Below are 25,473 nucleotides of genomic sequence, written 5' to 3' on the forward strand. Positions count from 1 at the left end.
AACTGGCTAAGATAGTTGACTGGAGTAAAAATTTTGTCTTTGTTCTATTATAGTTCTATCTTATTTTACGACGACAATTGATTGGGCCAGGATACCTCCTGTACAAATTGACGGTATGACTTTAAATTTAAGCCGTACAGTAAAAGATAAACCCTAAGGTTTTACTTGATCAAAATTTATCCTGGGAGCAGCATGTAAAAGAAGTTAGCCGCAAACTGTACCGTGCATCCAGTATACTTTGGCGTCTTAGTAATTTCTTCCCTTTAGCACTAAAACCTCACTGGCACAAAGTCTCCTCCTGCCTTCTGTTTTACTGAACTACGCCGATTCTTGCTTTTCCGATTTAAACGTTCCTCGTGCAATAAACTGGATCGTCTCCAAAATTTCTGTATTATCTTCTTCTTCGAGATTCTTGATGGTGAGGAATCTATTTAGGCACAGAAGTCTGATCACCTATTTGCCTATTCAATTTACAAATGATCATGAAACAGATACAGAAATCTGAGGCCCAGACCTGGCCTTGCCTGGCCTGGAACAGGTTGTAGCGCCATTGATTCTTATTATTATTATATCATCCAAACGATTGTAGCGGTTAGGCGCTTGTGTCCACATATTTTTATCATCAAAACACCATTCTAGCGGTTAGGCGCTGGTGTCCATATATTTTTATGTTCAAAAGACCATTCTAGCGGTTAGCCACTTGTGTTCGCATATTTTTATCATGAAAAGACCATTCTAGCGGTAAGACGCTTGAGTCCATATATTTTTATGTTCAAAAGACCATTCTAGCGGTTAGCCACTTGTGACCGCATATTTTTATCATGAAAAGACCATTCTAGCGGTAAGACGCTTGTGTCCATATATTTTTATGTTCAAAAGACCATTCTAGCGGTTAGCCACTTGTGTTCGCATATTTTTATCATGAAAAGACCATTCTAGCGGTAAGACGCTTGTGTCCATATATTTTTATGTTCAAAAGACCATTCTAGCGGTTAGCCACTTGTTTTCGCATATTTTTATCATGAAAAGACCATTCTAGCGGTAAGACGCTTGTGTCCATATATTTTTATGTTCAAAAGACCATTCTAGCGGTTAGCCACTTGTGTTCGCATATTTTTATCATGAAAAGACCATACTAGCGGTTAGCCACTTGTGACCGCATATTTTTATCATGAAAAGACCATTCTAGCGGTTAGCCACTTGTGACCGCATATTTTTATCATGAAAAGACCATTCTAGCGGTAAGACGCTTGTGTCCATATATTTTTATGTTCAAAAGATCATTCTAGCGGTTAGCCACTTGTGTCCACATATTTTTATCGTGAAAAGACGATTCTAGCGGTTAGCCACTTGTGTCCGCATATTTTTATCATGAAAAAACGATTCTAGCGGTTAGCCACTTGTGTCCGCATATTTTTATACTACTGACTAAGGAGATGGTAAACAAAAAAAACAGAATCGGTATAAAATTTCCTTTATTAAAGCTTAACTTACATATTTCTAGCAGGGTTAGGCGCGGGAGTCCACATTTTAAATTCAGTTATAATAACTAAAAATGCACGAATATAATTTCAAATTAATGATTAAACTAATGAACGAATAAAATATTAATATTTACCGAGAAATTTGTGGACAAACATACACGTCACTTGGAAGCCTAAATACATACAAACTGATAAACCTGTCAAAAGGTATCTTAATTAAATCAGTCGTTAACTAATGATTTATTTATTTAAAATAAAATATTTTGTTATAAAAATATATATTACAACAACAATTCGTCCTTACTAATTAGATTCAAAAGTAAACAAGATTTTTATTTCACGTAAATTGAAGATTTGTTATAAGTAAAATCGTTAATTCAACAAAGAGTTAATACAATTATTTAAAAAAAATGAACATTCATTAATTTTAGAAGGAAATGTGATGTTTTCTTAAATTAAAAATCTTTTCGTTCATTGAAGGAATACAGTTTTAAAGACAAATCAAAATACCGTAAAATCGATTAAGTATTATATGAATTATAGGAACGAATAATGATTTAAAATTGCTCCACAAAAATCGCCATTCATTAATATATCATTAAGACTGATAATTAACAATTGAATAAAAAAAATAGTTACATAAAAACTTTTTTGTTAAACGTAGAATTAAATTTCAAAAATGGAATAACAAATCTTCATTCATATAATTTAATAATGTGTGCCGAATAATGATTTAAAATCATTAGTTGAACGTGTTTAATGATTGGAGCTTCAAATATCTAAATTCGTATAAATCCTTAAAGTTAGAACATCAAAACATGCCTTTCGCTTTGCAACTAGCCGCAAATGCTCTCACATGGACGATGTAGTCCAACATGACAGTAGCGAAAGCCGCGTCCAGCACAAATTGAGGTATTTTACCTAAAAAAATTAGTATTGGTTAAACATTTCAACTTTAATTCATTAAAATACAAATAATTTTCAGATCTGGGCCTAGAGTTTATCTGTTTCATGATTTGTCAATCTAATAGGCATGTTATAAATAGTCTGTAATTTTTAATTAAAAATAATGTAATTCTACCACATATTTGATTAATTATATGTGTTTAGTTTTGGCCTAGTGGCGTCAGCGGCTTCATCCCTGAGGTCGTGGGTTCGATCCCCGGCTGTGCACCAATAGACTGTGTGCGCATTTAACATACATACTGCTCGTACGAAGGAAAATAACGTGAGGGTACCGGCTTGCCTTATACCCAAAAAGTCGAAGGCGTGCGTCAGGCACAGAAGGCTGATCACCTTCTTGCCTACTACATTGACAGTCATGCAGAAATATGAGGCCCAGACCCAAAAAGGTACTAGTTTTTTTTAACACATATAGTATATAAAAGATCAAACATAGAACCAAACTTGATATCAACTTTTAAACTAAAAAAAAAAATAAACAATATGAAAAAAAATCAGTAAAAATAATTGTTAACTGAAGAGAGAACTTTGTATGTACCTTTAAGATCACAGCACATTAGCCACTGGAAGACCGTCTGTTCCACTTTCCCATTAGGCGTTTGAACCAACTTGGGGGTCAGAAACCAACAGCCAACTTTATTGTGTCCCCTGAAAACGAAACATAAATTACCTAATCAGAAATAACTGATTCGAAATGAAAATTTGTTGAATAATTAATTAGTTAAATAATTAATCTTGAATCATTAATATGTTTAACAATTAATACGTTGAATAATGTTTCTGAAACGGAGGAAATTTTTCGAGAGCTATTCTTAAATAGTCAATCACATTGAACGATGCCATTAAGACAAATATTTCTTAGACCCAATACGACGGCGTGTCAGGCACGGAAGGCTGATCACCCACTTGCCTCATGAAATCGACCATACCTGACCATATCCCGATGCGGTGGGTAGCCGGGCACAGTGACACTGACACCGCTGCAAATGAAGCTAGATGGCGTGTCGTCTGTCACTTTGCCGTCACTAGATAGTTGTGCGGTCCGGCGGAGGATGACGAAGTCCCGTGGGGCGATAATCCCGCGGCCCCCACCAGCTGTCACTTGGTACGACAGATCCACGCCGGGACCTACTTCCTGTTTTGAGAATATCAATATTGGACAAGTTTTTGATTAAATTAATAGAGCAGTGTTGGACTAGTGGCTTCAGCGTCCGACAATCATCCATGAGATTCAAACCCAAGCTGTGCGCCATTGGACTTTTAAAGCGCATTAAATACTGGCTCGTGCGAAGAAAAACATCGTGAGACTTGCCTTAGACCCAAGTGGAAGGCGGGTGACACGGGATGCTGATCACCTACTTGCCTATTAGATTGACAAATGATCGTACAAAACTCTCGAGGTCCAGAACTACAAAGGTTGTGGTCAGTGTACCATAAATCAAATTACTCGATACTCGATGTAGGGGACATCCTGCATCGAGAAGGCGAATTCAATAACGAAATCAGATGACGCTGGTCAAGTCAGGCACTCCCCAGGATAGTCATCATATGTCATCACATCATAAATAATTTCAGATTTATTATTGCTGTTGCTGCTTCAGCAGAACTAAGCCCCTTGGTCCAGTGAGGAGTGGTCTCAAGGGTTTACCACTTTACTCCAGGCTTCTTCAACTTACCGGGACCTGTCCAAAAGTATCTAGAGACTTACACTTACTTTTATCAATTCACTTTTTAATATAGTCGGGTTCCAGTCCGGCAGCCTGGTTAAGTTATCTCTGAACTCGCTGTACAGGAACTTGGCTGGACAGTCCACGATACCCTGTATATATGAAGTCTAATTTAAATAATGGGAACAGGAATAGAAAAGTAGAATTCAGAATGCAAGTTCCTTTTGGCTTCAACTGTTTTCCAACAGTCAAAATTGTATCTTGCAGAACTCTTTTTATTTAATAGGGGTCCTTAGGGTCCTTCAAGAAAAAAGTTTACCAACTCTTGAAAGACCGGCAACGCACTTGCGGTATCCATGGTATCCGTCAACTCCAGATGAGCCTCCTGCCCATTAAAAAGAAACTAGATGCTTTGGAATATCTACTTACCGTAAATAGATACACCTTTCCGAACTTTTCAGTCTGAGTCGACTCCACAATATCACCCTTCTGCGCCCCCCTTTTCTCCAATTTCCAAGATGGCGCGTGAACGACCCTCCACGCGTCCTGCATACTCTCCTCCGCGAGGCGTTTATATTCGTCTATCTGGAAATACATAAAATATATAGGAGGCTGCAATCCTATAGGCGCTTGGTTCCAGGGTTTTGGACGTCCCTTCCACAATGAAGTATTTTAAGGAAGTGAACCACCACTATGTGGTACCAGCCAGCACAGCAGGTGAGGTATTTCTGAAACAATTGGACCTGGGGTCCTTTACAGTCCATACCAATTCTTAAGAGACAACGCACTCCGGAGCTCTTTGGCTTTAAGTGTCCATGGGCGAAAGGTATTTCCAAAACAATTCGACTTAGGGTCGTGCAAGATTTTACCAAATCCTAAAAGGCCGACAACGCACTCGAGAGCTATCTGACATTGATTGTCCATGGGCGACAGTTGTTTTCAAACCAATTTGACTTAGGGTAAGGACCGAGCGTACTAATTCTTAAATGGAAAACCGTTCTTCTGGTATTGTCTATGGATGGTATCACTTAACATCAGATGAGAACAGGGGTCAAACGGGCAGGTCCCCTGTTCCTTCTTCTATAAAAAACACAGTTCTCTTTCCGCAATTTTCTTGCTTTCTTTCTTTCATATAACTCTGAACAAATTCTTCTTTTGTAATACTCACAGACAACCATTCAGCTTTAAACTCCTCACCAGAGTCATTGTTAAACAAATATTTCATCCAACTGGACACATTGAACCCAAATTTATTCCACTTCTCCAACTTCTTCTCCAATTCCTCCTCATTAGGAACATTCTCTAATTCGTTAAGATGCTTCTGAACTTCACTGTCGTTTAGCGAGTTGTCTATTGACGCCATTACTATTTGTATAATCTATGGTTCTACTACTTTACCGTGAAGGTACGATAACTAACGTGACTAAACGTGAAAGCGATATTGAATAGGAGTGAAGAGGACAAACAACGTTTTCTCTGTTCAAAAAGCGTTGTTTGACTTCATTCAATGATGGACCTCTATCAAGGATGATAATTTAGTGCTTTTCCTGTGTATGTTTGTACTTTGTACATGTAGATTGTTTAGGTATTGTGTTACTTCAAGTATTTTGATTATTTTAAAACAAATGATAAAATATTATTTTATTATTAATAATAGTTATTAAGAATAATTTAACTGTGGAAGGAGGACTAACTTGAACTGTCGAGATATATATATCGCAGCCAACTAGATAAATTAGCCGTTCAATTAACAGCCCGGCCTCTTAACTAAACAGCAAGGTTTAACTAGCGGCCTGAATGATATTCAGCCAGTTAATAGCCAATATAGAACGTCCAATACTAACAAAAAAAAAATATTTTTAAAGTTAAAAACCAGAAATTAAACGTTCTAGGTCTGGGGCTTTTATCCGATTCGTAAAGCAAGTAGGTCAAGAGATCAGCCTTTCTCTTATTGGGTCTAATTCTGGTACGATGTTTCCGCTACAACCTTTTATGTCTGGTTGCTATGTATGTTTCGATAGATGATAGTTGTCACGTAGTGTTCGATATTGGTGCACAGCAGTTCTACCGCCTCAAGGTCAATAAAAAACGATCGCAAAATTCGAGTGTTTAATTATTCCCTGAACTCTTGAGGAAGGTATTTATGGGATGTGGTTGGAATTGCAGATTTATTCCGGAAATTCAGTCTCTATAGTAAGTTTACTATGATATGATAGTATGTATGTACTAAAAACGTAGCTTATGTATAATAATAGTTATTGCAGTAATCAGTTATCTTTTAAGTCCCTTATCTCCGCAGAAGATTATTTTATATAAATTGTGAAATTAGATAAATGCGATGTAGTGCCCGAATGTAAGAAAATCGACGGAGCTCGAAAAAGACCACAATTATGAACCGATCTTCATCTTTTGTTAAATGGATATCCCGAGGGTCATAAGGAAAACGGGATATGATATTTAGGAGAGAGCTACCAATTCTTAAAAGGCCGGCAATGCACTTGCGAGCCTTCTAGCAACGTGAGTGTCCATGGGCAAAACTATGGCATCCCAGAGAAATCAAAGGGGTAGCTAAGAAGTAAAAAAAATCTTTTGAAAGGTTTTTTTTTAAGGTCAAAAATATACAATTTTAATATTTCCGTATTGTCCCTAAAACGCGTTTCCATGCGTTACAATAAACCGACTTCCGTCCCCAATACAACGCGATATGTACTCCATATAACGTGTTTTCGTATTGTTCGATTTCCGTGCCCCATATAACGCGACATTTCCCCACGCAACGCGGAGATTTGTCATGTCATATTTCAGTGATTTTATTATGATTCGTCAAGTCCATGATTTACCATGTTTACACAAGTTTCAATAAAATTAAACTACATAAATTCCTATTACTATTCGGCGGTAATGGGGGTTACTGTACTATTATAAGATATAAGGGTCAAACTGATAGTTATATGTACATCGTAAAAGGGTTGGCCTTATCACGATAACATTAATATAATCAATATTAAGAAATATATTCAAAATGACTTATTTCTCTTTGCCTAAGTCCACAATAACACTGTAAAAGACCAGTGATGACCAAGGCTTCAGTCCTCATGCCTGAAGTCATCCGCTTGGAGTATTTTATGTTTAACACTATGAAGGAAAACATCATAACACCAGGTTTAGACCTAATCAGGCAAAGGCTGATCACCTACTAGGACCCAGACCTGAAAGATTGAAGCGAGAACATGGTTAATACCTTAATACGTACGAAGGAACATTGCAGGGAAACCTTCTACCCCACCGGGCTGATGAAATAAAAATGATCAAAGCAGTTTAGGACCCATACAAATATCTGGCAAGTAGGTCAACTTGTAAGGATCAGCCTTCTGTGCCTTACAAGTTGTCATGATGTTTTCCTCCATTAAGTCCATTGGTGCATAGCTGGTGTTCGAAACTACGACCTCAGCAATAGCAAACCGAAGCTTCTAGAACAACTCTGCTCCAATCATAAAGACCAATCAATAGTTATGCGAAATGTTGATTATTAACGAATTCCTATTAACATGGCCTTGACCTCTAAGGTTCAAGCCAAAGGTCAAAAATAATGTTGGTCGATGATTTATTAATAATTTTATAAAATTTTTGTCGTGATGGCAAATTTTGTATATAGTTAGGGGGCGTTCAAGTATTACGTAAGAACTATAAGGTAGGGGGGGGGGGGGGGGTTACTTTTTAAAACATATTACCAACACATTGTCTATGCTTAAAAACGAAAACCATTTTCGAGCTTTTCTCTATTGTACTATTATTATTGAGAGCTTTGCTTACTTTTGCTGACAGAGGGAAGAAGAGGGGGTTTTTTTTCTGCTTACGTAATAATTGAACGGCCCCTAGGAACTATACTTAAACATACAAACAAAATGTCGTATTAATAACTACCTTCGTTGTTTAAGTTTAACCGAATTTTTAATAGACAAACTTATTCCGTTTCTAATTAGCAGAAACACTGTTAATGAACGTCCCTTGAGTGAATTACAACATCCTCAAGGTTATTACAAGACTTACTTCCGTACAGTCTCTCTATATGTTAACTCAATCGGCGTAGATAATAAAAATCTACTTTGAACATGGAATATCCCAATGCTGAATAAAACAAAATAAAAACTGTAACATTTGTAAAAAGCCTTCTATGTTGTTGACTTAAAGCACATTTTACATTAATTAATCACGCGTTTGTAAAAGTTTCTTTATAACCTTGTATTTTATATTAAAACAATTCAAAATTTTAAATATCGAACAAGGATCTGTGGCGAAACTTCAAAAGTCCACTGTAGTCCAGGTATAATTTACATGGGTATCGTTCAAACAATTATAAATTTAAATTTAGAAAACGATGTATTCTGTTGTTAGAAAACTATGATACGATGAAAAAAAACTTTAATACCTATCGAAAGATTTCAAAGTTTACTAGGATTTAAAATTAGCGTATTCTTAATTCAAATCTCGAAGTCTGTCCTCGTGTTCTAACTCTAATTCCAAAGATAACTACGAATAAAAAATAATAATTATTTATTTGAAATTTCCAACGATGTCGATGTGTACTAGGAATTAAGATTGGCGTATTCTTAATTCAAATTTCGAAGTCTGTCCTCGTGTTCTAACACTAATTTCAAATATAACTACGATTAAATAATAATAATTATTTATTTAAAATATCGAACTGTGTAGAAGTGTACTAGGATTTATAATTCAAATATCGAACAACAATATGAATTAAAGTGGTATAATCTCAAATCGATTCAAATTAAATTCTCAATTCCGCTTAACAATGGAAGCCTTAAGTTCAAAACTAACACAAGTCACGAACACAAATTAAATGACAAACCAACGTTAAAACAAAATGGCCACTACAAAATTAATTTTCGAATTCCGAACGGACAGCGTTATCGACGCTTACTCACACGCGACTGTTCACTTCCTTTGTTTATTGCCACGATATTGTGTGATTACAAATCGCTACTGTAAAATCCGTAAAAATACAGTAGATTTTCATATTAAATGGACTAAGATAAGTTTCAGAGGTAAGCTTCGCACTAAGTTTTACTCGATTAAGTCAAAAACGTGTTGGATTTCAGATTTGAATTAAGAGAGATGGCGTATTAATCTTCATTGTGAATTTTTACAGTCTTTTATAACAGTAGACGGGTGGAGCTAAATGTTAATGGACTTTTTTAGGATTTCTTACAGAAAATTGTGATAATAAAATGAACTAAAATTAAGGCCGTCGTTATTACGATACCGATCTCAGTGTTTATATTTTTTTAAATTATGAAGTCAAAACATTTTATAACGTTTTTTTTGTTTCAGAATTTTCTACTGTAATAACAGTGATCAGGGCGGGGCAAAAACATATGACAAAAAATTGTTGTTTGAATATTTATATTGTTTTTACTGAAGTCCCTAATGGTTAACCTTGAGTTTTTAACTTCACTGGACAAATGGTCTGATAGAACTAACTAGAAATAATTGGATAGACGTGCCGAGAGAGAAATATGGTCTTGTTTAGGAGAAGGCTTTTCGTAATGAGGTCCTTAGCGATATTAAACAATAATTCTTAATTCAAATGTTGGTATAAAACTAATGATTCTTAATTTTAAATATCGAACGATGTCGAAGTATACTAGGATTAAAAGTTTGAACTTCGCTCATTCCTTATTAAAAATTTGAACATAAATATACAATCTGCCTTTATGTTCTAGAACTAATTTCAAATATTAAAAAAAACTCCTTATTTTAAATATAAACAATGGCGAAATGTGATAGGATACAAAATTGGAATAATCGTAATTCCATATTCAAATTTCGATCTGTGTGGAAAGGCTGACGTGATCTATAACCGATTTCAAATATCACTATCACACTATGAATGAATATTCCTAATTTTAAATATCGAACGATAGAAGGAAGATAGGATAGATCGAACGTGTACAAGGATTCAAACCATATTCCTAATTCAAAATTCGTCGTTCTCGTGTTCTAAAATATATCTCTTAGATATTGCCATATAAAAATAATAAAGATTTATTATTTTAAACATCGAAACATAGATACACTATATTTTATTTGTGTTTGAAAATAGTATTAACCGATATAAAAACAAAACGTTGTTTACATTTATTACATTCCACACATTACATAACCACAACCATTTTGTATCTACAATGAATTAGCCCTATAACCCTTTAGGTATGGGTCCTATGTATCTGTTTCAAGAGACAATTAGGTGATCAGTCTTTGCCTGATTGGTTCTAAGGCATAGTTTGCGCTGTTTTCCTCCTTACGAACAACCTCCTTACAACCTTAGGGATTAGTGTCACAGGGATTAGACCACAACATTACCAATTGACCAATTGAACTCCAATTGACTGCAATCAATCAACAAGTACCTTTGAACATCGTGTATTACGTTAAATATTTAAGATTCCCCATCCTCCAGCTGATGAAAGACTTAGATGAACTCGTGACTAGACCTACATGGCTATGTCCAAGAAAATACACACCTGAGTATTTCATTTCAGGAAATGAAGTATCAGGAAGAAATATAGGTAACCAGCTGAAACTATAGACGATGATGAAGAGCAGCGGAGAGATGTGTATGCCTGATGAGCAAGAGTGGGGCGAAAATGCAGAATGGAAGGATCTGAAGAAGGCGGTTTCTGTAAAGAAACATTCACCGTCTTGATAAGACACACAAGGCCCGAGCAACCTTTGCACAACTTCGGCCTGTATGGCAGTCACGGATGTTGACGGATCCAACGTCAAATCTGTGCTGCTCTATGGGTGTGAAACGTGGAAGTTCACCAAAGACATCTCGCATCGACTCTAAGTCTTCGTTAACCGATGCCTTCGCCGTATTCTGGGCATCTACTGGCCTGAAAGGATCTCTAACGAGCAACTTTGGTAGCGCTGTCGAGAAAACCCGATCAGCCAGCATAGCAAGCGACACAAATGGAATTGGATAGGCCACACACTCCGAAGGGATCCCAATCATATTTCCAAGCTGGCGTTTGATTGGAATCCGCAAGGAAAGTGGAAGCATGGCCGTCCCAAACCGGGCGCCAAACAGTTGCAGACGAGGCAAAGAGAGCCGGAAATACTTGGAGCGAGGTGAAACACGAGGTTCAAGACCGAACGCGATGGAAACTCAGTGTGGACGCTCTCTACCCCATCTATAGGACATTACGTCAAGTCAAGTAAGTCAGAAGACACTGGAGAACGCGTTTAACAAACTCCTATTATGAGAGATAACCATACCAATTCCTTTCGTCTTTAAAACTTTGACACAACAGACAGGTTAGTTCGGGCTATCTTGGCGTAGCTTTGCATGGTGTCAGAGACTCGGACCTCAGCTTGGGTGGTTAATCGTTAATCGCAATGAACACGTCAATATTGATGCAAAGATTAGTAAAGTCTCTGAGTATCAGCCTAAGTCTAGATTAATTAGATTACCTTGAAGCTTAATTAGATAATTATAATTGATTTCAATAAGTACATCTTATCGGAATTACATTTGATTTAATGAATAATTCTAACCGGAACATTGGCGATGTTAGCCACGTTAACAAAAATCTTGTATAGTCAATTTATATAAATCCCTAATTTATTATGTACCTAAACCTTCCTTATGTATCGCATTATTATAGGTGAAAACTGTATAAAAAATTGTAATGTAGTTTTGGAGTTATCGCGTATTAGACGCGGTCGGAGGACATTTTTAACTGAGTTTTTTTCTTACGTGCTCCGTCCGTAGACCAATTGGATCAAGTTGCAAAGTATTAAATAATAATACATATATAATCTTCATATAAATAAATTACCGTTTAATACTTGTATCTGTACTTATCAATGCGATGACGTCACACGAAAATGTTTAGAACTGGCCAGTTAGAAACAATGCGAATGAAAACTTTTTTAATTTCAATTTAAGAACTCTTTGCATTCATTTGTCATTTGTTTTTGTGAATTGGCGGCAAATCTAAAACTCTTGTTATACGTGAAAATGAACCTAACGCGAGAAAATTTCCCAATTAATTATTATGACTTTCGTTGTGGGCTTACTCAAAAACAAAGTAATGATAGGCTGCGATTAGCATTTCTTAATGAAGACCCATCTCGTGCCATTATTTACAATTAGTTTAACGAGTTTAAGCGTGGACGCAATATCAATGATGATCCGCGTGAGGGACGTCCTTTGACAGTGACTACTGAAGATAACAACAGTGCTGTGCGACGCATGATAGAGGAAGATAAGAGAGTGATCAGTGGGCAAGCCCTGGCATTGGTATGAGTCAAGTTCAACAAATATTACACGAATTTTTCATTTTCTAAACATTTTTAGTGTTACCTAGTTATTTCCCGCTGGGCATATTCCAGCCGCGATTCCCATGAATCCGGTGCGACCTTCTAAGTTGTGAACGTCGATCTCCACCACGACCTGAAGCTTCCTACCAAAGCCCAATGGAAAAAGTTGGCGTCTACCCGCCACTTTGACAAATCATCAGCATCATCATCATCCCAACCCCTCTTAAATCCCTTGGTGCGTAAAAGTATCAATTGCTCCTACGCCTTCCCGACAAATAAAAGATGAAGGAGGCCCCAACATGTCCTAATGGATCCGGGTGATCCAATCACGATTACTTAAGACAAACTAAAAGCCGCTGGCGCAGCAAAGAAAAGTCTAAACCAGATAGGGGGTAAAAACCGCCTTCGCCGGAGAAGGCGTGGTCCTTTACTACGTACTTCGCTCACTCCAGTGAGCTTCCGTCCTGCCCTTCAAGCGATTGACCACCCCGCGACGGCCCAAGCCGAGGTCCGAGTCTCGCCGTCTCACCCTTGCGGTAGTCCGGGCAAAACGCCTATTTCGGCCAAACTACGATCACCAAAGCAGCCCGAGATAAGGCCCTTAAGGCCAACAGCGAGATGCCAATACAAAAAATTAAGAGTTTTCATGAGTCATCGAAGTAATATGTCTCTTATGGTGGACATAGGGTATTGAAAAGTAATTTTTCAATCAAGCAATTTCTTAATGTACGGAAATTCTCCGCTAGATGGCGTTAAACTAAATTTACGCATCACCGTTATTGCACAATATATTATCAGGGCTTTTTCCCAAAGGGGTTGGCAGAGACCACATATCTCCTTACTACGGTCTTCTCTAGCTTCTATGACATTTATAAGTCTCGCTAATGGATACTTTTGGCCAATCTCTTCTCCAGTAACAAGACCTAACCAACCACCACCATTTCACACTAAACCCAAACATGTCGTGGCGCTGATTAATGTTTTACGAACTGGTACATTAACTCGGCACTAGATGGCGCTAACGACAATGTACGATTTTTTTTAATTAAAAATATATATTAGATGTTTTTTTATTGGTTATATGTTATTATATTATGTTTTTTAACACAAAATTCACGGATCATAATCTAAGGCATTTTAGGTCGGTTGATAAATTAATACATTGAAATAGGTTCAACTATTACGTAACGAATTGGGGGGGGGGGGGGGGGGGAATTGCTCTTGTAAAACGTTACGATGCGGGGCGGGGATTGAATTACACGTTACTTTACACCACACAATGGTAAGTTTTAGGTATAAAGAGTCACTGGGGGTGGTCACGAAACGTTTTACTATTGGATACAGAAAACGTTACGTTACGGTGCATGGGAAAATTTCCAAAAATTGCTTGACGTAATACTTTAACGTTCCCTTGGGGCTGAACCTTTGAACCTCGGGGATGAGAGCCGCACGCTGAAGCAACTAGGCCATCATTCCTCGTATATACTCATAAATTTAACAGTAATGAGATATCTCTCTCTCTCGACCTTCGTTTACAGCACTGTGACGTCACTATAATTCGACTTGATACTAGAAATTAAATATTTTCTCTTCGTACACTCTAGAATCGGACATACCTGATCTTGTGTCAAGATAACCTGTTCCCCAGGCGCCCTGGGTCTCGGGCTGGACTCCGGTGTCTCCACGGGCGAGAACCAGTTCACCGTGGAGCCGCCATGGGTGGACCCACCAGGTAGAAGCGGGGTCCGTTCTGTCGCTCCATGAGTTACTAGAATTTCACAACCTTTAGGAATAGTTCTGTGGGGTACGATGTCATATTTCACAGCCTTGGTGACATCAGGGAAACTAGACACCAAGCCAAATCAATACTGGATTTCTCGATTCCAGCCACGGATTTAGAGCATCCCTGGGTTCTCCACAAAGGAGATTTAAAAGAAAATCAGACTAGTAAACAAATGTTTATCTCCGGCTGATTCTTAGGTCCAATTGTTTAGACAATTTTGATTTAACCGCTGTCAAACTTAATTTAAAGGACTATCGACCTGTTAGATAGATTAGGTCCTTGATGTAGAGCAGTATCTAAACTGAGTGATCCAGGCCCCACAGGGGGACAATTTGATTGTTAATTCGAAAATTTATTAAAAACTGTCTCGTTAACTAGTTCCTAGTGATTTTTGTCTAAAATCTATCATTTAAGTTAATGGATCGTTTTTTTAAATATTAAAATAGTCTATGCATAGGCATACGAATTCTATAAAGGCAAAGAAGGGGTATGATACTCTGGTTAAGACCAAATAATTTAATGCCATAAGCATGACTAACTTTATCAAAGGCTTTGGTCAAGTCAAAATGTTTTTTTTTAAATTCCGTACCAATGGCTTCGAGGATCTGCTTCGCCTGCAACTCCTGTGGCAACACCCTAAAGTCCAGGAACCAGGCCTCGCCCCAGGACAACGTGAACGAAGCCAGGATTAGGAATACCTGGTACACTGGTTGGGCCGCATTGGGCCACTGGAAGCAGAATTTTGAGTTAAAGATGGGAACGGAAGTCTTAATCAATTCAATCAACTAATCAAGATATATAGGTAACTATTTAATTACAGTGCTTATAAGCATTTTAGATTGATTGGTATCGATACACAGTTTGTTAGTTTCGATTAAACATTCATCATTTCATCCGCAAAACGGTAAAGACAAGATGGCGTCACAGTTGATGACGCAACATGCTTGTAAACAGATAACAAACGTCATGATTAAGTATTTTTTGTACCGATATATTTGTTTTGGGGATGATGGAGTACAAACAGAAAAAAATAAATTAGAAACAAGACGGGAAAGTTGGCCTATCTACTATAAGTCTTACGAGGTGGTAAGCAAGCCGCTCTTCAAGAAGCTGGTTTCTTTAGAAGATACGTGCTATGGCGTAGGCCAAGGATGTGATACCAAGGGCCAGAATCTGTTGCACAGATTTCCATTAACAAATGCGTTGCTACTGAATGCAGCCATGCATACTCGTGAACGGATGCTACTTGTGGTGACTGGTCGGAATTGAATTCGTGTATGCGGTGATATTAGTATTAGAGAATGTAAGTGCGTGCTCCTACTTCACCATGCCTTCAGCTGATGTCATGTGGAACATGGTGTGATGGTTGCAGCTCCTTACAAAGGTTGTGTAATACAAACAAAAACTTGGCGATTAAAAAGAGGGGCGGAGAGTTTATTCTTCTCTTCCGTTCTACGCCCTTGAGGGGGCTGAGGAGTTTCCTCAAATAATGTGATAAATCCCGACTAGTAAACAACATTTCTTTTGATATATTTTTATGTGTGTTAAATACTCATTCCTTTACTTGGATTCACAATAAAATATTGATTGAATTGTCTTTCATTATATTTGGAAAATAATTCTGGGCCACTATTTCACAGCAAAGACATTTACAAGAAATCGATATTTTTTGATACATTCTAGAATATTCTACTCAATTGTATACAGATTACTCTTACAAACATTACAATTTGATACTTACATCAAACACGAACACTTTGGCGATCAAAAAGGCACACGTACCGCTAGTTGTGAGCTGAAAAAAAAGGTTTTATTGAAATTTTAAACTTTTTTTTACAATTATCTGGTTCTGTGGAGTTCCCGAGATTAGAACACAGAACACGTGGACCGAATTCATTATTATCATGCGGTAGCCCAGGTTGCAGACCCCGTACCAGCTCCATCTTGACCGTATTCAACGATGACCGATTCCATTTCGGATCCTTCAAAGAGCGTACCAATTCTAAAAAGGCCGGCTCACGAGCTCGATGGCATTTAGAGTGTCCATAGTAGGTTGGAATTGTGAACCGATTCGTAAAAGGCCGACCAACCTGGCCACAAAGGACACAAAGGCTTTGTGTCCATGGGTATCCCTAAACATCAGGTGACCTGGCTATTTGCCCCTTGTTAATCTTAAAAGACTAGACGCACTCGCGATCCCTCTGAATATTTAATGTCCATACGCGACCGGTATTTCCAAGCAGTTCCACTTGGAGTCCTTCAAAAATGGATTTTTTCTAAAGGTAAAATTTACCACATTAAAAAGACCTATTAATAGCTATATATATCGCTTGACCCGGGGACAAAGTCGTGAAAGTGAAATAATAAATAATAAAAAAAAATTTCATGAAAATTAAAAGAAGATAATGTTTTGTTAATATTACTAGGATACTTAGTACATATATATATATATAGATATAAAAATGAATCCCTATTTCCCTTGGTCACGCGTGAACGGCTGGACCGATTTCGCTAATTCTTTTTTTGTTGTGTTTGTTATTGTCAGGAGAAGGTTGTTATGAAGAAAAAAAATAAGAAAATTGCGCGGAAAATTGGAAAATTTTAGAATTTTAGATTTCATTTATTACAATTCAAACTTTTTTCATATAAACTTATGGCGTTTGACATAACATTGACATAATGCGTGCTGCAAATATCGTCAAAGAGGATGTAAGAACACTGAATATCGAAAAGAAATGCTTCGATCGGAGTTATATTGATAAAATACATATAAAATAATTACAGTCGCTAATTGTTTCTGGAATTATTCTTGAAAATCCATGTTTTTCATATGGCCTGTTACCATGTCGGAAAACCAACAAAACTATTTATATACGCGCCAGAAAAACAAACAAAGAATCTTGTATATCACAAAGTATTTGTAGTTAATTATACCAATTCGAAATCAATATTCATAGTTAAGACAGGACGTGTGTCGGGTTCTATAGTTACATATACAAATATATATACTACATCAAATGAAAGCAACATGTATCTAGTGTAGATTGTTAAAAAATTACTAAATGTACATTACAGTAATGTATCTATATTTGAAGAGCATAAGCGTATTACGATTGTTTCACTGTTTAAACATAATTACGGACGATACAACCGCACATTACGACGGTAATTTTGACGAATGTCTAGTACGTAATAATGTATTACCATCGTGTTTAAACTGTCGCATTAACTTTTGGTTGTGATTACTTGGTTACAATCTAAACTAAAACTATTGGTAAGGTTGTTGCGATCTATTTTAGGCGGAAATTTGTAAAAAAAATACAGTTATTTTGGACACGAGGAAGTCAAAACTGTCGACATCTAAACAGTCGTAACGATTTACGATTTTGTTTCCAGGAGCAAGTTGTATACTGCAAAAAATGTAAAAAAAAAATACTCACCGCTATCACACTCCAATTATTAATATATAATATGGCGTAGAATAATATTAATAATAAAAATCTTAGTATTGCAACAAGTACTATGTCGAATAATGACACTTTGATATCGTAATGTATAATCTCTCTCGTAAATATCTGGATTAATGTTTCGCCCCGCATCTGAAAATTAATACAAGTATTAAATAGTTAAAATTGTCTTGCATTAAATGTATTGACGACTATATCGAGCGATTTTAACCTGGACTTGGTCCCCGAACAGACAGGTCCACGGTCGGTGTTATGGACAAAGGGTTGGATTTAGAAATAAGTCGCCTAAATTTGACGATATTGATTATGTAGGTCCTTAATTGGAACCCCTTCAAGTAGTTTTGTCTGCCGGAGATGAGTCTAAGTATAAAAAAGTTACATATAATTTTGTGTATTGTGTTGTAATTCGTTAAACGAAACGTACATTTTATATTTTTCTATTAATTATTATAATATTTCAATCATGCTCATTTCAGAACATGTGAAACGAAACGTAAACCGCCATTTTGAATGTAGATTTTGACAGGAATTATACTGACAGGTTCATTAAATTTGTGTTTATTTTATTTGGATTTTTCGGAAACTTGGCTATATTTTTGGACTTTGATTGGATTGCTTTTCTGTACGTCCTTGGCATACATACTGCGCAGATTCGCGATCACAGCTTGTGATGGCGTCTGGAAATAGTGGATGTGGACGAGATCCAGAATCCGAGCCTTCTACGAGTTCTATGCTTGGTGGACGACCGGCTTTTGTGGACTTTGAGGACAATGGGCCCGTTGTCGATCGTCACCTTTGTACTGAAGAAGTCATGATGTGGAATTTGACAAAAAATATGAAAAAATTGAGTAGAAATATCCAGTGAGAGGCATTCGCTGAAGAAAATGGAACAGTGCATTCGCAAAAGCAATGTAGAACACATTGTGTTCCCATGAAAATCGCTAAATCGGTGAATAAATCATTAGGTTCAGGGTGTTGTACGAAAGGAAATTGCAAAGCAAAATCGGAAGTTCCTAGAACAACAGGAACGTTTTCGAAGATAATAAAATAGATTAAGTACATGTGTTCTATTGGTTACACGCATATTCGCAAAATTTGGAGCTTCAACACAGCCATTAATGTAGATCCATATAAAGAAATAGACAACAATACATAAGCCGAGCCACCATAAATGATTGGTATAATTATTGCAGGGAAACTATAGTTATTTATGGAATGGAACAATCAAGTAGTAGGAAAAATTGGTGGCCCAGGGAAGATAGTCCAGTATCAACATTTGGTAAACGAAAATACCATCGAGGTGAACTAATAATTAATATTTATCTACATGTAAACTAGATCTTGGCTAAGTTAGGTCCGCATTTATGACAACATCGATTCCGTTAACCTCAACTGATGTGTTACTAGTCTGTTATACCCCTAGAGTTATTTTAACCCTTAGGCGCGGAGGGAGAGTAATCTCCACCCGCTGTAACAAAGCGCAGGCATTAAGCCGTAGCGGCTAAGGCTTGTGGACCAAAAAGCCCGAGCTTCGGCGGCTTGAATAAGCCTGTACTTTGGCACGCAAGGGAGGGGCAGCATTTCCTGAAGAGCTGGAGACGTCCCAAAAACCATTATCACATCTAAAAAATCTATTTTACTCATGTAGGTTATTAACTAATTCTTTAAGTGTAATAAGACATATTGAGCGCCATTAGGCCATGGTTATGATGGATGACAAATGAAAAGATGAGATTGCAGGTGTGCTCAGACAATATTCGATCCATCGACCATCTACACAGACTTCTGGAAACTTGTGATTGTTTGGCATGGGTACATACATAAAAAGGCCAATCACTCAGATCCTGATAACCCCTTTGTGGGGACTATGGGATGAATATGGGACTCATACACAAAGAATTGAGTCAAGTGGAGAGCAGTAAAAAGGTTTTTAATAGACAATTATAATAATGTTTCAGACCATATTTACGAATATTTGTCGCGATTATTAAATTAAACTTAAATTAAGATTTAACCGGCTTTTGTGGATGACTTTGAGGACAAAAAACAACACAATACAGCAAATATTTGCATTCAAGTCCATAATATTAAAAATATAATCGAAAATGGTTGAGAGTGATAAAGTGTTGTGACACTTATCGGATTAAAAATAAATTATGTCAACTATTTGTCTATTGATTTTCGCAAATTATGGATTTTATTCAAACCATTTTTATTTACGCGTTTATAAAGATTTGTAATAGTTCGTTGTGTGATCATAATTCTAAGGCGGCTTAGTTTTATTTAATGACGAGTATTGGCGCCATAACACAGACATTTGAGTGGCATTTTTTTTTTAATTTTATGGCCTGGTAACGAGGCGGAATTTAAACGAATTACTATAAACAATAAATTTTTGACAACATACCACAGGCACAGAATTTAACAAATTACTAGTTACGAAAGCTATTCTATCTTAACTATTCTTCTGTATTTTGATGTTCAATAACTGTATTTCTTTAAATTGTATTTCTAATAATACTAGATAGCATTACGCGTTGAAAAATTATAAGAATTATTTAGCTGTATTGATTTAGACAATGTTATTTTTTTGATAATAAAATAGCAGGATTGTATAAAAGTAACATTTTAGAAATGTCTGCTATTTTTTATAGCAGTATTTAGTGATAAATAATATCTATTATTATATAAAAAATAGCAATATATTTTAAAATAGCAGACTCGTGAATAAAAAGGCCATGTTAATAGCAGAATGTTGTAAATAAAATAGCAGACACATACCACAACACATATAAGCCACATCAGACTGGTAAAAAGTAGGTCGAACGTGACAAAGAGACAGAAAAATCTTCGTATACTGGACATCCTGCCTTGAGGCCTGTGACCAGCAATCAAGTCCTCGGACAAGAGATTCACTGACTGCGATTGAGCTGAAAATATTTTAAGATGTCAGGTGAAGTTGGACGAGGACGAGTGAGAGCGGGAGAATCTCTTTCCTCTTCTACACCTTTAATATGGAAACCAGTCTCGTTTTGATGCTGTCAAATATCTCAAATTTCGTACAAAAAAATAGTTTGACAGCTAAAACTTTTTTTATGCCTGATGTTAAGTGATATGCCCATGAACCCTCTCAATTCCAGAGCTCGCAGGTGCGTTGTCGGCCTTTAAAGAATTGGTAAGCGGTTTCAAGGACCCGAAGTGGTAAGGGGTTCGCAAATATCGACCACCCCTGGACACTCTCAATGCCAGAAGGCTCGCAGTGCGTAGTCGGCCTTTAAATAATTGATTCGGAAATATCTACCGGCCATGGACAATCTAAATGGCAGAAGGCTCGCTAGTGCGTTGTCGGACTTTAAATAATGTTTACTATACTGTGCCTTACTTGAATAAAACTCTAGAATTTCTCTTTTTCGATTAAAAAATGATTAATGTTGGTAGGACACAAAGCCTGAGAAGGAAGATAATAATAAAAAATCTTTGATAAAAAATATTGTCTTGACGGTAATCGAACCACGAACGAAAGTTCGTAAAACGGCGATTTGGATTTAATTATTTAAATCATATACCCAAACTTCTGTACTGTCTTTGGGATACGCTGCCAAGCAGCGACTCCGCTGCCTCGCGGATGTGATAGTCAGCCATCTGAAATTAAAACAAATAATTTCGTCAGATTTATGTATTATTACAATCAGGCATATAATAGACAGGAACATAACAAAAGCCACTAAGACCAGGCACGTGAAGACATTTATATACCCCATATTTCTGAACGCGGACCTTGCGAGATGTGAAACGGCAGAAAATTGATACTCTGGAAATGTGGTGCTGGAGAATGCTTGGGGTTTCGTGGAACGAGTTTGATACAAACGTCTCAATACTTCAAGAACTCAAGAAGATGGTATCAAGCAACGTCTGTTTTCAACAGTACAATCAAGTATCCTCGGCGTGGTGATCAGTCCATAGATCGCCTTGTCCGTCCAAGGAAAGGTGGAAGGCACTACACCGTGCGGAACCTGGCCAGATCAAGCCGTAGAAGGTTCAGTGAGTGCAGCAGTGTGACCTCAAATAGGCAATGATGGCGAAACGTCGTGAAGCGCATCACATCTGCTCTTCTCATACTACTACTACATAGAGACCACTCTGTCAACAGTGTACAGGAAAACAAGAAGCAATCAGGCAGACGCACCTACATACATATTAGATTGACAAATCGTGTAACAGATACAGAAATCTGAAGCCTAGACCTAAAAAGGTTGTAGCCTTATATAAGGTTGGCCTATAGCCTTATATATTAAATTAGCTTGTCAATCTAAGCAATGAATCTGTGATAAATTTACAAATGATTCATCCAAATCTAGTTCACAAGTAGAATTACACAACATATAGGTCACTGTTATCGCAATACATATTGATATGAATAAATAAAATGAGCAAATGTGAGAGGCTGTAACCATTCTCATTGCCTCGTCCCTTATAATAATAATATAACACTTTATTTAGACAAGATACTATAATTTCTTAATCTAGAATATACATTACTATTGTATTGAAAAAATATCAAATATAGTTGAAAATTTACATTCTGTCGACAACCTTGTCTGTTTGCCTTTTTGTTGGCAAAGGCTTCCTCCAATTGCCACCATGAATTTCTGACCTGGGCAGTTCGGGTCCATGAACCACCTGCCATGGTTCTTATTTCATCAACCCAATATAGGCAGAATACTTGTGTAGTAGAGTTTCCTTTTGATAGCAATACTAATTTCCATATTTTAAAATATTTCCTTCAAACCGCAGAATGTTTACCATGCATTTTTCCATTTTTTTTGTTGCTAGGCCGTTTTTTTTATATAATTTTCGCTTCCTTTATGCATATAGGTTTTTTTTACCATTTGTCATGACTTTGGTTTTCTATGCATTCATTAATAGTTTTAGATTGTACAGATGTGGTCAGAGATTTTATATTACATGTAAATATTAGCCTAAATAGAATATAAATATGTACTATAAATACATAAAGCCAACATTTGATGAAATAGAAACGCTATAACACTATAGAAACTGATTTCTGTATTATTATTACTGTGTATAGGTGGATCTCATGGCTGAGATCCCATGTTCAAAACACAGTGCACCCGTGGCTTTCTATTTATGAATATCAAATGCTCATATAGTAAAGAAAAACCTTGTAAGGCATGCCTTAGACACAAGTTGTTAGCATGTCTAGCACAGAAGCTGACTTGCCTAAAATATTGTACCGAAACAGACACAGACATTTTAGACCCTCATCTTAAAAGGATGAAGTATAAGTGTGGATGTTGAAATAAAAACATATAAAAGTAAGTAAAAAGATTAGAGCACAAATATTCAGGAAATTATTTCATTTCCTTTTAAAAGTGGCAAAAATATATACCATTGCTGAAATTAGTCACATAACCTGTATTCCAACATAAAGTCTATCAGAGAGCTTATAAACTGTATAATTGTAGTTTATTATTTTATATCATTGTCAATCAGACAATGATATAAAATAATAATGGTCAATTGATTGATTTTTATGACAATATATTTTACACATTTACATTATTAACAAACTAATACCAATTCTAAATCTTCAAAATACACTGGAAGAATAGTACTTTGTAAATCTTATTTAAATTAAATTCTTTAAGAAATACGACCTATGATAGTAAACCAGATTAGATATTCAATGATGTTAATCTTTGTAAAAATAAATATAACCCACACATAATATTTCCAAAACATTGTTGTAAGTGAAGCAGAGATTATGATATAGCATTATATAAATTACTGGCCTAATTAGGGCAAACAGATATTTTTTTACTTAGCAATATTTTTGCTTTACTTTTTTTTAACTAAGTTTTATCAAATAAGAGGAAGCAATTTTTTAATTAGACTATGTACAGTGTAATTGTTTTACAAGTCAAAATATTTATTCCTTTTTACATAAAAAGGACTATAAACATCACATAGTTAAGGACATCCTTAACTATGTGATGTCTATAGTCATTATAAGTGGTTGTGTTGGAGTTTGAATATGTACATAATGGCAGGCAACACTTGTCACATGTTAAGAAAAAGTTTTAGTTTAGAATATTGGAATACCTGTTTAAATTTTATATAAAAAGATTGTTTTCTGTTATTTGCAAATACTCCTATTAGATGCAGATGATGTAACATCTTAGTGATTTAAACCTAAATTATTGTGAATATTTAAAAGTATTTAAAGTTACTAACATATATATATTAAACATAAAGAGAGTGTTTTTGAAATAGCCCCTCGCTTACAGAGCTCAAGTCCTCTCAAAATTAGAAACCTCCAACAGTTTGTTACAAAGACAAGACCATTTATGAACAATGTTTTTGTTGAACAAACAAAAACAATTCAACTTCAATTGTAAAATATCTCATACATGTGTATATCTCTCAATAGTGTATGTCTGCAAATATTTCACTAGGCGACCTTAATAAACCTTTTAAAAATATAAGTTTATAAACAATTGTTATCACTGAAACAAAGATTAAAGTTATATGTTTTGGCTAATTCTTATCATTACAGTAATTAAGTCTCCTTGTTCACAACTTGTGTCCTCTATATAAATAATGAGTCATTTATATTCACTGAATTATGAATTAAATATGAATATCTTAACCAAATCTATCAAATTACCTTGTCTTAATTACAGTTGTTCACATCACATGTATATTATTTAAATGCTTTTGGTGGGTTTAATTACGGTTAGGACATCTCGTTTTATAAGTTATAACAATTCTATTGATTATAAATAAGCACTTAAACTTTATTTATAAATAATGTCACAATTTTTTGTAAAAACACTTGTTCAACACAATAGAATAGAAATAGACCAATTCCTTATTCTAATTTCTATTGACCTATCAACTGTCATTTATGAGCTATGTCAATTGATACTTTTTGTTTGTCAACTGACAGTTACAGCGCCACATACTTTTCTTCGCTTGACAGATTACTGAGAAGGGACACTACTAAAATAGAGTATAATATAATAATCATAGCTACTTTCACATCGTTATTATTTCGTTCAGTATTCTACTGTAGGGTGCTGCTGCAGAGGTTCCATTCATATTTGTTCTGCAGAAGCGGGACGTTCGGGGTATTTGTTGTTTACAAAAACATATAATCGATTTTAAAACAAGTGGTGACTTTCAGAGGTATAATACTCGAAACAGAACCAATTTGAGAGAATAAATATATTCAAAGCCCTCGTTAAACTTAAATTAATCAATAAATCTTTTTTATACATTTAACGAATATATAAATGACTCTAATCCTTGGGATAGATTTGTATGACTCAAAACTTGGCGATTAAAAAGAGTGGCGGAGAGTTTGTTGCCAGGTCTTCCTGTCTGCTCTAGGCCCTTGACTTGAGAACTGGTAGTAAATGTAAATATAGAATCAATTTAACATCTTTTCTGTTGACGGTCATAAGTGTACTTGGTTACCTATATAAATAAAGTTATTTTGAGTTTGAATTTAAAATTATTTCTCCAAACAATTTTGGTTAGTCGTGAATAAGATAAAATAACAACAAAAAATTATAAAATTTCTTTTATTTCAACATATATATATTCTACAAATTCCACAAAATATATTACATAATATGTCTTAATGTACTCAAGAGATTACAGAATCGCTTGGCTTAGTCTATGCTAAATTATGGAAATTTGGCGCTAAATTATTAAAAGCGGACCATCTAGCGGACTAA

General features: G+C 35.9%; 1 protein-coding gene across 1 annotated transcript; it reads right to left on the bottom strand.

Moving 5' to 3' along the window:
• Positions 1 to 1,458: 1,458 nt before the first annotated feature.
• LOC123718473 (steroidogenic acute regulatory protein-like) lies at positions 1,459 to 24,599 on the bottom strand. The gene is made up of 12 exons (XM_045674990.1): positions 24,399 to 24,599; positions 21,277 to 21,352; positions 20,492 to 20,640; positions 17,684 to 17,842; positions 15,985 to 16,038; positions 14,833 to 14,971; positions 14,077 to 14,228; positions 4,544 to 4,699; positions 4,162 to 4,266; positions 3,377 to 3,582; positions 2,986 to 3,095; positions 1,459 to 2,405 (listed from the first exon to the last, which is right to left on the bottom strand). The coding sequence occupies exons 2-12, from the start codon at positions 21,350 to 21,352 to the stop codon at positions 2,296 to 2,298; spliced, it is 1,416 nt and encodes a 471-aa protein (XP_045530946.1). The 5' UTR covers positions 24,399 to 24,599; the 3' UTR covers positions 1,459 to 2,295.
• Between the last annotated feature and the right edge of the window lie 874 nt (positions 24,600 to 25,473).

Source organism: Pieris brassicae, chromosome Z, assembly GCF_905147105.1.
Source record: "Pieris brassicae chromosome Z, ilPieBrab1.1, whole genome shotgun sequence".
NCBI lineage: Eukaryota > Metazoa > Arthropoda > Insecta > Lepidoptera > Pieridae > Pieris > Pieris brassicae.

Bases quoted from the DNA above. Each gene is read 5' to 3' on its own strand.
- LOC123718473 (XM_045674990.1), bottom strand. From the start codon at position 21,352: ATGGCTGACTATCACATCCGCGAGGCAGCGGAGTCGCTGCTTGGCAGC. The intron at 20,641-21,276 runs GTATATGATTTA...AAATATTTTCAG, and splicing joins AAGACAGTACAGAAGTTTGG to CTCAATCGCAGTCAGTGAAT. The intron at 14,229-14,832 runs GTACGGAATTTA...GTGAAATTCTAG, and splicing joins GCAGATCCTCGAAGCCATTG to TAACTCATGGAGCGACAGAA.